This window comes from Saccostrea cucullata, unplaced genomic scaffold (assembly GCF_032062105.1).
Source record: "Saccostrea cucullata isolate Sc308-1 unplaced genomic scaffold, CSIRO_AGI_Scuc_v1 ctg1159, whole genome shotgun sequence".
Lineage (NCBI taxonomy): Eukaryota > Metazoa > Mollusca > Bivalvia > Ostreida > Ostreidae > Saccostrea > Saccostrea cuccullata.
In genome coordinates, this window is record NW_026919615.1 from 113176 (window position 1) to 128825 (window position 15650).

Sequence of the window (15650 nt, forward strand, 5' to 3'; positions counted from 1 at the left end):
CAGTAAACAATATAGACTATTTTTTATATGCTTATAGAAAGGTTTGATCATAAAATTCATGCATTACATTAGCATAAAACATATATCTTGTAAAGGGTTGCCAGGTTCTTTGAAATTATAGGCATGGGCATCATTTGAGAAAAGAGAGAGAAATGGAGAGAGAAAGAAAAAGAGATTTCCTAAAGCCCGGTTTACACGCTCTGCTTTTGCAGCTGCTTTGAAGCAGAGCTGCAAAAGAAGAGATTTCCTAAGAAATGGGCACTTTGACCAAAAATGATAAATATAATGGGCACTTTGATGATAAATATAAGTTGATTAAGACCCACAGTATTGACAAAAGAGTGCGTCTTCCTTAGGAGAAGGGAAGACTTTGGACATTATGGAGAGAAATATTGCCCAATTAGATGGAGAATTGACAGGATTGGGGGGAGATTTATAGGGAGATGGATTACACTCCGGCTTCCTAATGTTGTACCATTAGCGGTCCTTCTCAATCTTCTCTGGGAAAAAAAGCACTGAAATTTGCCTAATATTGATGATCAAATACATGTCTGCAATGCATAAATCTTTTATCAACAGAATGACATTTAATGCGGTAATGCTTTAAATGTGCATCTCGAATGACAAGTATGATGTATTGCCTCGTTTTTCTCTTAGTCTGTAATTATCTACATGTAAGGCTCGGATTAGTGGGGGCTTCTCATTTGTTTTGGAAAAACTCGGGGTGAGCTAATTCTTCCCTGGCCGCTAATTGCTGTGACAATCACGGTTATCTTTTGTTCTATTGAACAGCTGCTCTCCGTAATAATCCCTTCCTCAGTTCGATAAAAAAAAATGTCCCCCTTCTGCTGAATTACAGAGTAGGGGTATTAACAGAGAGGGATTAAATAGTCGCGGATGTTTTATTAGTAAAGTAGGGAAAAAACCTACAGAGTAGATCAAAAGATACTTGTCATGTTATTGTCATCTCATAAGGGAGGTGATTTTCAATCGCAAAGTCTCTTAGAGAGAAGATAAAAAGGAACGATTTTCCACTGAACAACTCATCAGATAAGAAGAAAGCATTGCATCAGTATTAATCAAAATTGATGAGAGCAAGGGCCATTGTTTACAGCTGACTGGCCAAGTTCTTTTATGAATTCCTTCACACAAGTAGAAATGAGAAATTAAAAGAAAAAAAGAAGGAAGAATTGCTCTAATGAAACATCAAATGGATCTGTTTTATTTTCTTCCAATATTGTTTTGCGATAGTTACAGTTTTATGATTGCTTTTCGAGATTTTACGGCAACTGCACTTCCTTTGAAATATTTATCTATGCATCTCATAAAAGGGGGAAGAAAATATTTGCATTTAATATGTATGGGTTATGTTTGACAAATTGGTCGTTATTTGTACATCTGTGCAAGTCGGTATTGGGTATTGGGCTCTATGACAAAATCGGATCTCCCAATCTGTTTCCTTTAGATGCTTTGAGGTCCCCAGCCAAAGGCAGAACTCCTTTTATTTGCACGAGTTCTTGCTATAATGCTATTTAATTATTAACACATTTTAGTGCCAATATGCTACGATTAATTAATGAATTAACACTCTTCTATGGTGCTTATAAGTTACCTTTAATTAAAAATTTAAACATAATGTTCAATTTTTTTTTAGCAACAGCTGGCCATGAAATGAGAAAATATTTTCCATAACGCATTCTTTTATTTTATTTTAATTATATATATTAAGGAATTTAAACTATTGCTACCGTATAATCCCTATTAACCGCCCCGGGCGCTTAGAAAATTGCAAAAAGTGGGCGGTTATTTTGGTATAGTCTTTATGATATTTAATGTCATATTTTAACTATATATTTGAAAATAAAAAATGAATTAGAACCTCTAAAATAATTTTAACTTTACTGAAAGTGTCAACCAAATGCTAAATTAATATTATTTTCCATGAAATTAAAGAAGTTTTATTTTCACTTTCATTTTTTTTATATGTGATGATTTTAATCATCTTGACAATTGAAAAATGAAAGCTGTGTTGCAATAGGGATTATACGGTATTTTGTTATTGACATGATTAAAAAAATTAATCATTGATCTTGAGATAAAAGCTCTAGCTGTTGCATTTTCGTCTCTGAAAGCACATGTATTATACTGCAGTAGTTTAGTTATTTCTCTACTCATGTCATTAGCCATTAGAATGAAAAAGAGCAAGGAAATAGGCAAGTTTCTCTGCATTAGAGAATTTAGAAAATTCGAATATCTACCAGTGACTTCATCAGATTGATGGGTTTCTTTGCAGAAAAAAAAAATAAAGGAAAAAAGTAAGCAAGAGAGAGAGGAACAAGAACTAACATTGCTTACTGCATTTTTGGCCTTTTGACATTTATCAAAGATTGTATGTAGAATGTGGATATTAGTCACAGATTTCATGTCTTACATCTCTAGAGGAGCCAAGACCTCACAGAGGGAACTTGTAAGAGCTACCTCCCTTTATCAGAGTTACGGGTCTTGTCCAATTGGTAATTTATGAGAGGGGGTGTTGTAGCCGCAAAAGATCTAAGGAAATCTGTTGGCATTTATCACATGAATACCATTTGTACTCTTATTTTATTACATTTGTAACAGATGAATGCAAACAAGAAAAAAAGATCTTTCATTTTTGAAAAAAAAAAGGACTGAGGATTTTTTTATATAATTATGTTGCCAAAAGAAATGAGAATTTGAATAGAGATTGGGAGGGCCTTGCATTAAGGTGACCGTTTTTTAACCTTTTAAATGTTTTAGATATATAGATGTATATTGGACAGTTCAAAGCAATATGTAGATATTAATCTCCAATTTGTCCTTTTAAGCATTGCAAGGGTCCGCTCTTTTCGGGAAAAGATCAATGGAAACTCTATCTGGGAATATTATGATAGGACAGGCTGTGTTATTACCATGTAATAGTTAAATCTCTTTGTAATCGGAGTGTTCAAAGTAAAAACAGGCTTTATGGAATATTAATTGAGGAATATTGGGGACAATTATCTAATCCATCAGAAATTCATTACGCTATTGTCCTGTGATAAAGCCAGCCCCTGTGGCTGTAGCCGCTTACTTTCGAGGCTGACTATTGCAAGATATAAAAGGTCGACTGGCAGAAATCAAAATGGTGAAATCAATCGCAGATGACTGATCAAAGGAGACCAGCCTATTTATCTGACCAGTAATGGGTCAGGACTAATCCACAGCCAAGATCAGCGGAGAACCAGGGGATTGGGGCCTATATGAGATGTCGGCCATTGTGGAGACCAACAATTGAGCAGGCCAGAAAATGTAGATGGGATTTATATTTCTGACCATTTCAAAGGAACAAATTTATCTCTAATATAGCCGTTTTTTTGTAAACTATTACTAATTTAAATAGGCTTTGAATTTTTATTTTTAATCTGCTTAGAAAAGATGCTGGATAAAAAAAATATTTTCTTTGATAAGTTGGTGCAGTTGGCTCTATGGTCTAGAGGTATGATAGTGCAGTTTGTCTTGTTGTCAGTTAAAAGCTGATACAATTATTAAAGAGGAAAAAAAACTTTATTTCTAGGTTTGTCATTCAAAAACACTTAGTGCAATTCATTTAATACTTCTGAATGCACTGTATTTGGCAATTGTTGAAAGACTTTGATGTTATGGTGATAGTAAAGTTTTATTTCTGGTACATTAATTGACATGAAATAAAAGTTTTGTATGGTTGTGTGACAAACTTGTGTGTTTAAGATAAGGATCAAAACTCAAGCACACTTTAGATGATATCAAAATTACCAGTTATCTTAAAGTGAACTTTTAATGTTTTGAATTTTAAATTTGCCTGTATACTTCAATGGGATGGTAAATACCAGTATATCTAAACTGTATCTTTGTTTTTAATAATGATAAAGTAAGAACTTATATTAAAGTCAAATGCTTGTTTTTTTTTTTCATGTCTAAATATATTGCAACATGCTGAAAAGTTTTTAATTAGTGAATTTAATTTACCAAGAAATCTTGTGATGAGGTTAAAAAAATATACTTTTTGTTTTCCCTGGTTTAAAAAAATATACTTTTTGTTTTCCCTGGTAACTTTTATTTTGTTTTTTTTAATTGTTAAGTTATCAGAAGTATAAAAATATTGATATTAAGTGAACATTAATCAAATACCAAATACTCATATATTCATTATCTCAAAACTTGATGGAAACAAGAGAAAACTAAAAGATATGGAGGGTTAAAAATGCTTATAAAGAACAAGTGGTTGCACTTCCAAATCAGTTTGACATATCCATGGTATTTAAGATATCAGTGTTTGAGATATCAAGGTTCAACTGTAGTGGAATGAAGCTAATTAAAGATGAAAAAACATAAAGTGCTGTAAGCATGAAATATGGTCTTTTTTAGATAAACCTGCTATTGCCAATAACACATTCATTTATACCCAAAGTTGTCAGAATTTTTATATCTAGACTGTGAGTTATTCCATATGATGTTTTGGGGTGATATTGATCTCTTTAAATGGGGGCAGAAATGATTTGATGACCGGCCACTGTTTGAAGCCGTTTCTTTGATCATTTGTTTATTGTCTGGTCTCGTAGTGAAAATCGGCATTCGCCTGATGTTGCCATCTACTGAAATAACTGCTCGACTCGGGCTTTTTACCGAGATAGGGGGAAGTATGTATCTGATAAATGTTTTTTTATGAAATAAATAATATTCAGAGCCAGGCAGACAGCACGAGGTTGACTCCTTTGATCTTTCTGCGAGGGATTAGTGCACCGGCTACAACCCTTCGGATTTCGGAAGTCGAAAGAATCTCGCAGAGGCATCTGCAGGCAATGAAGCTGTCAATAGTTTTATTTTTAAACTTGTTTTTTAAAGAATTTCGCACAAGGGATTTTTTTCCGCAATCTGTATGATAGTTTTTGTCCCATTCTCAATAGATGCACTGGAGATTTCTTCTATATTAAGGAGACTGCATGAGCTTTATTTTGACAGTTGGGATTGACATACCTTGCTGTTATGGTTTATTAACTATGTTTTCCAAGTTTTGTGACCCATCTACATAAGCTGTTGGGTCACAAAGCTTGGGACACAAATTTATGTTTTATTACAGTAATTATATGCATCTACCCTCTGTGAATTGTACTTAATTTTTTTGCTTTCGTAAAGGGCATCATTGGGATAATTTCAGAGCATTCATGGGAAATGAGCCAGGTTAGCGAATTACAGTTTATGTAAATGGTTCATAATGATGTGGGGAGTGAAATTTCAGTGTTGTTCCATGTATATCATTGCTCAGTAGTTGTCTTCCACTGTGGACCATGAATGACATAACCTCTGAATTCAGTCTATCTGCAGTTATGATCATGATAATTGACTTCCATTTCTTGCAGCAGGGCCTGGCCCTTCAGAATTTTTTGCAGTGTTTTTGCATCATCTGTAGTCTATACATGTTAAGGGGCCCTACATTTATACAGTGTTTAAGTTTGCTTGCACTTTACAGTTTTGTTATGATACTTAGTTACCTTTTTTCAGCACCTGTGCAGCTATCCACACAGGTGTTAGGGAAAATGGCCAAATCTTTTGTAATTGTCTTTAAAGAAGATTGATTTAAAGCAAAGGGGAAAATTTGTTTGAAATACTTAAGCATTTTTTTTATGTTGCCTTTGAAAATGTTGAGATACAAAGTTTAGAAACTTTTAAGGCCAATTAGTGGTTGTCTTCGCTATGTATTGCCGTGGAAGCTTTTTGAAGCTCTAAATACTTAAAAGATTCTGTAGTGTATAGGGGGGATTTTTTACAAGGCATATTTTATCCAGGACCATTGATAAAAAAAAAATCCTCCGTTGCAAGTACTTCAACAAGGTTTAGACTTTTGAGAAAAACAGCATTATTCTAAAATGGATAATTCTATTTTATCCATCAAAAAGACTAGATAAGTTTAGAACCTACTGGCTCGGATTTTCTTCAATAGCATGTAGCCTTGTATCTGTATTAATTTGAAATTTTCATGCCAAGATAAAGCAGAATTTACTGCATTTCAATTCTTTGATAATTTACTATTTAAGACATTTTATAAACATGATAAAGAATACCAGTTTGATTTGCCCATGCATGCTGTCTACAACTTGAAATGCCTTTTCTTAAATACATTGAAATTTACTTGTCATGTGATTAAAATATTAATGATCAACAACTGAAAAGAACTGTTTATTCCTTTTTAATGCATTCTTTTTTGATAAAAGAAAAAAAAAACATTTTAAAACTTTGATGGATAGTGATAGAAATTGAAGAAAAATAATTTCATCATGTTCATGGTGTATGTGTAAGAATTTTTTTCTCTGAATATAAGCATAACTTCTCCTTGTAGTTCAGCTGTTCAGTAATAAAATAATTATATTGTTTGATTAATTTTAAAATACCTATATATACACAAAAGAAAATGAATGATTTATGACTTGCTCTATATTTTATTTTTACGAGAACATAAAAGTCTTTCTGCATTTGTTTTCAAGCTCTTAGAAGTGTACTTTGTTAATTCTTTAATAGTTTTTTTGCATCCCTTTATACATATATAGTGTTTCAATCCTTGCTTTGAGATGAAATTATTTATTAATTAGCATTAGGGTACCTATTCTTCATCAGAAGTGCATTAATTAAATATTGAATACAAACCAATGAATCGATCAAGCTCAGTGAGAAAAGATAAGACAGAATTGAATGGAATTGTTATTTCTCTTTTAACATTTCAAAATTGTCCCAGAAGATTTTCTGCTTATTGTTTTAATACTATTGAGAGTTTGATTTGAATGATCATAAAAGTGAACTAAAAGCTTTTGAACTTTCATTCTAAAAGGAATCAAGTAAGAAAATTCAGTAAAAATTCAGTAAAAAATGTCTAGTTGTATTACTTGAAAGAAACAAAGAGCCCTCTTGGGGAGTAGAAATTCTTTTTCCCTTTTATTGTATATGACATTGCCTTTCATTTCACTTGTTAGATCTTTTACTATATATAATGATTTTATTTTTTATCTTGAAAAATTGATGTTGTACAAGGTTTGAACATTCTCTTTTGAGTCCTCATCTTATAAAAGACTGCAGTTGATTTACTCCCCTTTTGAGAATTATACGTGTAGAAAATTGTCAATCCTCTGCACATTTGAAGTGCTAAGGTTCAGTACTTTATGCACAAAAATGACCCTAGCTGTCAATATCCCAATTTAAATCATTTATCACACTAAATCAATTCAATTTCTGAATTGTGAGTTAATTGTAGGGAACAATTAGATAATGCACTGTACTTGATCTAGTTGATAAATGGAAGCAAAGGGGCTTAAATGTTAATTGATATTATTTTCTGATATTAAATATATCTCAAAAATTTGTAAGGATTTGACATTTCTATCAAAATTATTCTGATATAGGTAAGACATTAGTGGTTGCATTTAGGTCAAGGCCATAGATGTATTGGACGAGCAATTAAGTTGATTCTAGATATTAATTTGATGTTCAAACTCATTAATAAATGACTAGCAATTGCATCTCCATATTCCATTCAATTAACAGAAGTTGCTATCTTTATTTGAGTTTTAATGAACAAGAGAATAAAATTATAATTCCTACAAAATGTCAATGCTGACAAAAGCAGATTTCTTCAATGTCTTTTTTAGACAGTCTTTTTAAATTGACAGGACTGGATATATTTTTCTTAATTGATTCTTTGGAAGTGAAGTGATTTTATAGATATGGATGATGGCTATATAAATGTAATGCATATATAGTTGTACTTTTGGCTTTGATAGACTAGGCTTGAAATAGTTCTCCCTGACATCAAAAGGCATTTTTTTGATGTGCAACTTGATTTTCAATTGATCTGTATCCACTTTTTTTGTCGAGGAAGTGTTTTAACATTAAAATTTTTTCCAATGATAAGATCTGATGTGAAATAATGTAAGAGATATACTATTGCTTTTATTGCTTGATGGTTATCTAGATTTTTGTGAGTCACGTGTGTCTTATATACATTTAGGAAACATGATTGACTTCCCAATCAGCTGATGTTAAGATCCTTTTTAGATCCATGTTATCGTCAGATCTCTGAAATCCACTGTTCATACTTTGATCTTATTTGATCGTATTATTTATAATGTTTGTATATATTTTATTTATATGTTTTCCTGTTTTGAAGAATATTTATCTAATATTATGTTTGATTTGCACTTCATCTACAATATGTATACAGTGATTTTCAAGAGCTTGTATTCATTGAAAATTTAACACAGAGGGTGTATACTTAGCTTTATACTGGAAGAGTTTTGTAAATTTAAGTTCATTGTTATAATTTTTTTTGTTCAAATGTGTATCTTCAGATGAATAAAAAGGACATTAAATTTGGTATATTTTACTGAATATACTAGTACTAAATGTGAGCATTTGAGCACATTTTACCTCCATTGTAAAAAAGTATCTCAACCTTTTTCAGAATGAAAAGCTGCAAAACAGCTTAAAACCATGACTCGATCCTTCTGTGTTCCTTAACTCTTCTCTTGCCATTTGATCTGCTTTGATTCCTTGGGAATTGTTTACAAATTGAAAAATATTTACAAGACTTCAGTGTCACAATGTTGATAATTCTCTTTGAGAATTTTGGCAAAGTCTTGTGGAAGCAAAGAGATGGAGAGAGAATTAAGGTTTTTGTGTTCCTCTTGGATGATGTATATATTAGAAGGTAGGGAGAAACAGGGCTGGGTATTATGATTAAAATGTTCCAAGTTCTTCATCAAAGATTGAAGTCAATTGCCTTTTATTGGGCAAACAGTGGCGGGGCTAGGTGATGACAAGACTTTCTTTGATCCTGACAATGTGGCCGACCCTCAAATAAGAGTCATGGTGCTCATCAATAATGCATATACCAATCTGTTTGATCAGAGGAGAGGGGCACTTACGGGGAAATGTGATTAGAATGATTTTGTGCCTGCAGGGAAAACATTAAATGTCAACCGGAAAAGGGGGATTTTTAACTTTGAGAATGTACGTCTGCTTATGCTTTTTGGCCATTGAGCAAGATTTGGTGATAGTTGTGGGTCTATGAGTCAATTCATGGTCAAGTTAATGGTCTTGGTGAGTAAGAGAGATGGACTCGGCTATGCATGAGTCAATAAATAGAAGATTTCAATTTTTTGCTTTAATATGTGCTTCAGATATGATGTATGATTGAATGAATAGACAAGATTCATCAAGAGCACTCAACAAATGAGTCTAGGGACCCAAGGGCAGAGATTTTCATAGGAATAATGGTACAATTAAATGATGATCTGAGCAGATTAGTGGAAGAATAAATTGTGAATGGTGACAAATGGGGTTTTGGAGATGGTTGGGTGGAAGTTTTTATCTGCTTGGATTGAAATTGTCATACATCAAATTTCCCTGAAGAAATAGCAATGTCCATAGAAATGCAAATGAAGAAGGGCTACCTTTTCTGTTTGGTTATTTCGAAGATGTAAAAAATGCTTGAATTTGCCTAACAATGAAAATTATGTTTGATGAAGGGAAATGCCAATTATTTTGAAAAGATACAATGTTCAAAACAGGGACTGCTTTAATGAACTGAATGTATAGAAATCAAAGGAAATCAAAAGGGAGGAAGAAACAATGCACAGCAGAAAAGTTTTTATAAAAATAGTATGAAATAAAAGCATAGGCAAATCAACTAAACATGCTTTAATATCACCAGTACCTTTGAAAATATAAAGAATAGAAATAACCAGATGGTTCATTTTATCTTGCTTTCAAGATATTACATAAAGTTATGAATACTTCTATAGGTGAAATTTTATTTTGATCTTCAGAGATAAATTGTGAAATTCTGGCTAAATTTTATGAAAATGATGAATTACTAAGACTTTTGTGTATATAGTGTCAAAATGCCAAATCATTCACTGACACCAGTAGCTTAGTGTATCATATATTATAAATATGACCATGCAGTTAGAATTCATCAGTACGAATTCCCTAAATTTTGACAGGCATGTTATTCACAATCAAAGAACGTGGTACATGCCATGTCTAACATCTTGGAAGGTGTCCTCAGGGGTCCTGTTTTGCATATTTTCACAATGAAAACAAACATGGGAAACCGAATTCTATAATGCACTGGCAGAGGTGAAGAGAACAGAAGGGTCTATAAATTGTTCACTGTCGTGCATGTTTTATGGACATTGTACATGCATGTTGACACTTTAATTGACTAGCTTTTACAGGCTAGATTGTAAAAAAAGAAGACTGAAGGCAATTACTCAAAGCTTCCTGACAACAGGTGTGAAAATATTGGGGGACTGTCCTAATAGAGAGAAAAAAGAGAAATCGTTATGGGTTGTCAAAAAGGTTTTGTTTGATTAGATAATCAACATCAGAGGGCCACACTCCTGTGTATATAATCAATTAACACCCATTTTTCATTCAGAATAATTATTTTTGAGAGGATTAATTGAAACAGATGTTCACATTTTCTGTGTAAATATACGCCCTCTATCTCTTCATAATACACCCAGACCAGCTCTTTCATGCTCCAGCGAGTAATTAGTCAGGGCTATTTTGTATTTATCGAAAAACATTTTGATAAGGATCAATGTACACAAACAAGACCACCAGCTTTTATACATCAAAATGCTTTTTGCCTAGGTTGTATGTGACCTTAAAGTATCAAGTCTAGAGTATATGTATCGTACACAAACATTTAGACATCAAGTCAAAGGTGATGTTTGCGGCTAATTAACGACTTCCATCTTCCTCTGTCGTGGCCCTGCCCTCTTTACAAGGAAGTAACCACCTTTGATACCTTCCCCCCAGTATGTAACTGGCTTTGATCTTGAGACACAGGGAGGAGAGTTGTTATTGATTCTTGTTACACTGTCTGTGATTGGTAGATTGTCCTGTGTTTCTCTCCGATACTAACAAAGGCCACTCATAAGGAGCCCAGAGTTTTAATACTTTGCCACTCGTGGGCATTTTCTTCTTTATAAGGAATGGTTTTCTTAAATTCTTTAAAGGTAAGAATTTTGAATAGATTTGTTTATGTCTGTGTATAGTTTGTAAAAGGTTTTTGGTATATGGTGTGTTTTGGGAGAATTACTTGATTGTTTTTTCTTAAGTTTAAAAAATTAGTTAACTTAAAAGAAAAAAAAATTAGGCCTGCACACAAATTTAGCATGCAGATTTTAGATGTGTAAATTAACCAGACTTAATTGAAAGGTTTAAAGGGAGTTTGATATAAGGGGTAAAAAGACACTAATAAGAGATTTCATCTCTTCATTAAAGAATAAAAAAAAACCTACCAGGCAGAATGAGGTTTTGCTTCTATAAAGACATGTGGTTGTATACAGATCTTAATTACAGTTTTGGATGCGTGTGTGCTTTTGAGGTTTTTATTATCGCGGCTTGTTAAACATCTGAGCACTAAGGTGTTAACATCTCCATGCAAGCATCAAAGGCTAGGTGTCCAAAAGGTAATAATACTCCAATCAGATTATGTCATAACAGATGTCAGGTTACATAACATCTTCACTCCAGAGGAGCTTTGATCGGGGCCAGCCAGGTAGATTATCTACCCAGGTAAACACGGGGTCCTCTATCTATAGGTAAACACACAGGGCTCAAACACTGGCTGTCTAAACCATTCTACCTCAAATTGCTAGAGGAATGAGGGCAAGTCCTAAACGATTACCCTGGAGGGGAGCAATTCCGAAGATTTTGGGATTCCGCAAAGTTTTGGGAGTAAGGATGATGATTAAACACTTGCCTCTGCGGTGGCTGATTTATTTTCTCTTTGATTCTAACTAGCGCCTGGGTTTCGGTATGATCGTTCCTCTCTATAATGTCTGAACATTTTGCCAAGCATCTCTTTTGTAAGTTCAGAGGGAGTCTGAAACCAGAAGAACAAGTTTGATCAAATGACAGTTTTTCGATAATAATGTTGGCAAACTGAATGTTTTTCGGGCTTTTTGAGAAGTAGCAGCTGCCATTTTTGTAAGGATATGGGGGCTAGTATTATCAAAGTTTGGAGAATGCCGAAGGATCGGCAGTGAAAATTGTTAAAATAATAACACCAAAAAATAACAAGATAGATGGAATCTCTTTCTGACTTCAGCATTTTAGGTGCAGGTTTCTGAAAGTTTTGTCAGTTGAGATTTGTTTTAGCTGTTTCTTGAGAGATTTGCTACTGATACTGTGAACCGTATGAGTCATTCTGATTTTTCTCTAATTTACAGGAACTATCAGTCAGCCTGGATAATAAAGGAGGCAACATTCCACTCCGAGGTATGTTAATTAAACAATATGTGTTAATTAATCTGTAAGTTGTTTTCTGTGGAACTAAGTTCTATTGCTTGATTGTCTGATAGGCAAAAATTCTAATAGGAAAGCAGATAATTAACGAAGAGGAGGCAGCAGGCATTGTTATTCAATGTCATGCTTCTACTTATTAATAACATTATAATAATGAAGGAATTTTTTAATAAAAAGCTAAAATAAAAGTCAATTTTACAGCCATTGCTTTTCATCAGAAGCATCCCATGAATTTGTGATTTTATCGGGAATATATCTTGACTTGATGTGAGGGGAAGGAGCTGTAGTTTTTGGTGATAAATGAATCTGTCATGGTACATGAAGTGTGTATTAATCATCCGGTGATTTTTATTCCAGTGGAACTCCCTCCTCAGAAGATGGACACAGAGAACTCCAAAGTTCTGGAGCTGGAACAGGACTTGGAGAAACCTCCTCTTAATATTGAGGTAAGTATTTAAGACATGTTTTCTTTTTGAAAAAAAAAATGTATTTTCAGTTTATGCATTTTGTGAATTAAAGAATTATTTTGTCAAATCGAGAGCAATACCATTTTCTTTTGGCTGATAATATTAATGCTATAGTACGAAAATATTTCCAGGCTTATTTTTTTTTTTTGGGGGGGGGGGGGGATAAAATTCATTTACTGAAGCTTGGTTATCAGATAATTTTATTGGATTTGTGAGAACAGTGTAGTTGACATTAATTTCATTGAAAATTATTTTCGAGTATGATTTATAGAAGATGGTTTTGATCCATTTTTAATTTTTTTTTCAAAGAAAAATGTAGAAGGTTGTTGGACTTATATTAAAATGAATTTTTGATTTGAGAAAAAAAGTTGTCTTTTGAATCGAAAGTCGGTGAAGTGTGGATGTACCCTGAATGTGGAATTGAAGTGTTTTTCAATATTCATTTGTCAATTTCCATTATCTGATTCTCTTGTAAAAGTACAGGAGTTGGGTCTAGTGATAGTGCAAAGTAATTCTATCTTATCAAAAGAATTCTTTTTTTTTTGGTCGTACATCGGTTAATGAATACTTTACTTGAAATAGTGTGAAATTAAATGAGCCATACCTTTAAGAGATATATCTGTCTTTGTGCACCAACCAAACAAGTTTGTGTGTAAGTATTCATGTAGGTATATGTGTTATTGTGGCTTTGTAACACAAGACCCCTTTGAAGTTATTGGAGGGTGTTAGGGTGATAAATATCAATATTGAAGAAAATTGAGGGTGTTAGTGTGATAAATATCAATATTGTAAAAAATAAATAATTTGAATAATGTGTTCTATTTTTAAACACAATTCAAAAGAAATGAGGTATTGCAGAATTAATTATCCGAGTTAGTGAAAAAAGGGAAAAGGGGAAGAGGTTGAGGTATGAGAAAGAGAAATTTCTTTAAAGACTTTCCCCATATGCAGTAAAACTGGATTATAGGGAAGTCACTGGGACCTATGAAATTACTTCGCTATATGTGTATAAAGGAAATTGTTTTCCCCATATTTTCCAAATCAGTGTGTTTAAATTCTGACTAGAAATTGCCATAAACAGGTGATTTTTAAAGACGGATGGTAGGGAAAATAGGGAGGTATTCAATGAATCAAGAAGATCCTGTTGCCACAAATAAAATGGCAGGTGTCTGTCTCTAGTACCATTGTGTGTCAACCTAGAAACACATTTGGTCAGTCCCCAACAAAGCAAATCGTAAAAATCACTTCTAAGGAAATATGAAGCAGGATGAAGCATTCTTGTATGGCATTTATGTGCTAAATTTTCAACCTTAACTACAACTTCCAAAATAACAAGTAAGTATTGAGTTCCTTTGAAACGTACATAAATAAGTAATAAAGGCCCAGCAAGAGTCAGGGAAATAAAACTGCCATTCTCCCCCTGAAGCCGGTGTCACTGTGACCGGGGAGAACATGGCTTGGTCATTAGATGAAGCTTTTGATGTCCTCAGTCCTCCAATATTGATGACTTCTGAGAATTAATTGTTTACAAGCTGTCCCCTATGTATTTAAAAGGGGGAGGTCTTTTACCTGAGAAGGCATTGGATGGATATCATAAAAGGACGGAAATATTTAGGTCACCGTGTTTTATGTGTATACTGCTCAAAATTTGAAAGGTCCTGAATGAAATTTTTGAGTCATGCTTTCCTAGTAGATATGTTGATAGGTGTTATGCAGAACAGCTAGTTGTCAAAAAGTACACGTAACATTTGCCAAAATGTGTACAAGCAATAATGTTCAATATTCATTAATTTCCCTTCAATATCTAATGGGTTCTAGAGATGAAATTTTGAAGCCTCTTTAAACATTAGTAAATTAATATTGAAATAATTATAGATATGAGTAATATTAATGCATTGGGCGAAGAAAGTTTTTCTTATAAAAAACTAATAGCATATCTTGGGTATCCACATTTAATATGGAAATGAAATCAACTGCTTCTTGTAATTAATGTATTTCGTTATCTTTTCATGTTTAAATTGGTGGTCAATTACCATTTGAATCCAATGAAATATTCTTTTTAAAACAGCTTGCGTATCTGGAGCTTCGACACCTGACAGCGAAATAAATTCACTGAACCGTGTGCTGTTGTTAAACAAACTACACAGCTATTTTCAAGTTCCGTATTAATATTTTATTGCTGCAACCATTTCTCTTTTTGTTATTGAACAAATAACACCCATTTAGGAAACTGTAATTGCGGTTCGACCCACCGATTTGAGTGGGGATTATAAGTGAGAGATCTATTTCACCGATCTCACCCCGATTTTTTTTCCGTGCCCTTAAATTGCCTTTAGTTAATCATTTTTAATATGTTATGAATAGCATTGAAAAGTAAGTGGTATAAAAAATTAATATGGTATTCTAAAGCACTAAGTTTAGAATTTCACCCAAAATAGATAGCTGGATTATGCTTTCCTTTTTCTGTGTAACAAACGAGCATTCTAAGTGCAGGATGGTTAATGCCGTTTGCATGTATAAATGACATACTTATTTGTGCAAATTTGATTCCCCTGTCCTAAAACTGAACACAAATTCCCGGAGGAAGTAATTATGCTACAGCCAGGACCTAAAGCCTGTTATTCCACCATTCCTCATTAGCTGCCATAAATTGATTATCTCCATATGCCTGTTACTTGTGTGCATGTTTGCTCCAATAAGACACTAAAGTTCTCTGGCTGCAGCAGAAGATGCAAACTCACACACAATGTTCTTTATTCATGGGTGATTAATTCATCAATCGAATAAATTCCCCAACAAATAGCCAGAATTCACATTGGCACACAAGTTTGCAAATTG

At 33.2% G+C, this 15650-nt stretch overlaps 1 protein-coding gene across 4 annotated transcripts in view; it reads left to right on the forward strand.

Annotated features, from left to right (window-relative positions):
* The window catches only part of LOC134234487 (protein naked cuticle homolog 2-like), a 32759-nt gene that overhangs the window by 9387 nt on the left and 7722 nt on the right, over window positions 1-15650 (forward strand). For 2 of the 4 annotated variants that reach the window (XM_062716569.1, XM_062716577.1), the window contains 2 exons: window positions 12270-12318; window positions 12703-12791. In XM_062716569.1, the coding sequence (XP_062572553.1) occupies window positions 12270-12318; window positions 12703-12791 (138 nt within the window). Of the gene's footprint in view, window positions 1-10709; window positions 11052-11941; window positions 12157-12269; window positions 12319-12702; window positions 12792-15650 lie in introns of those variants that run through there. The other 2 variants (XM_062716581.1, XM_062716591.1) reach the window with 2 other exon arrangements.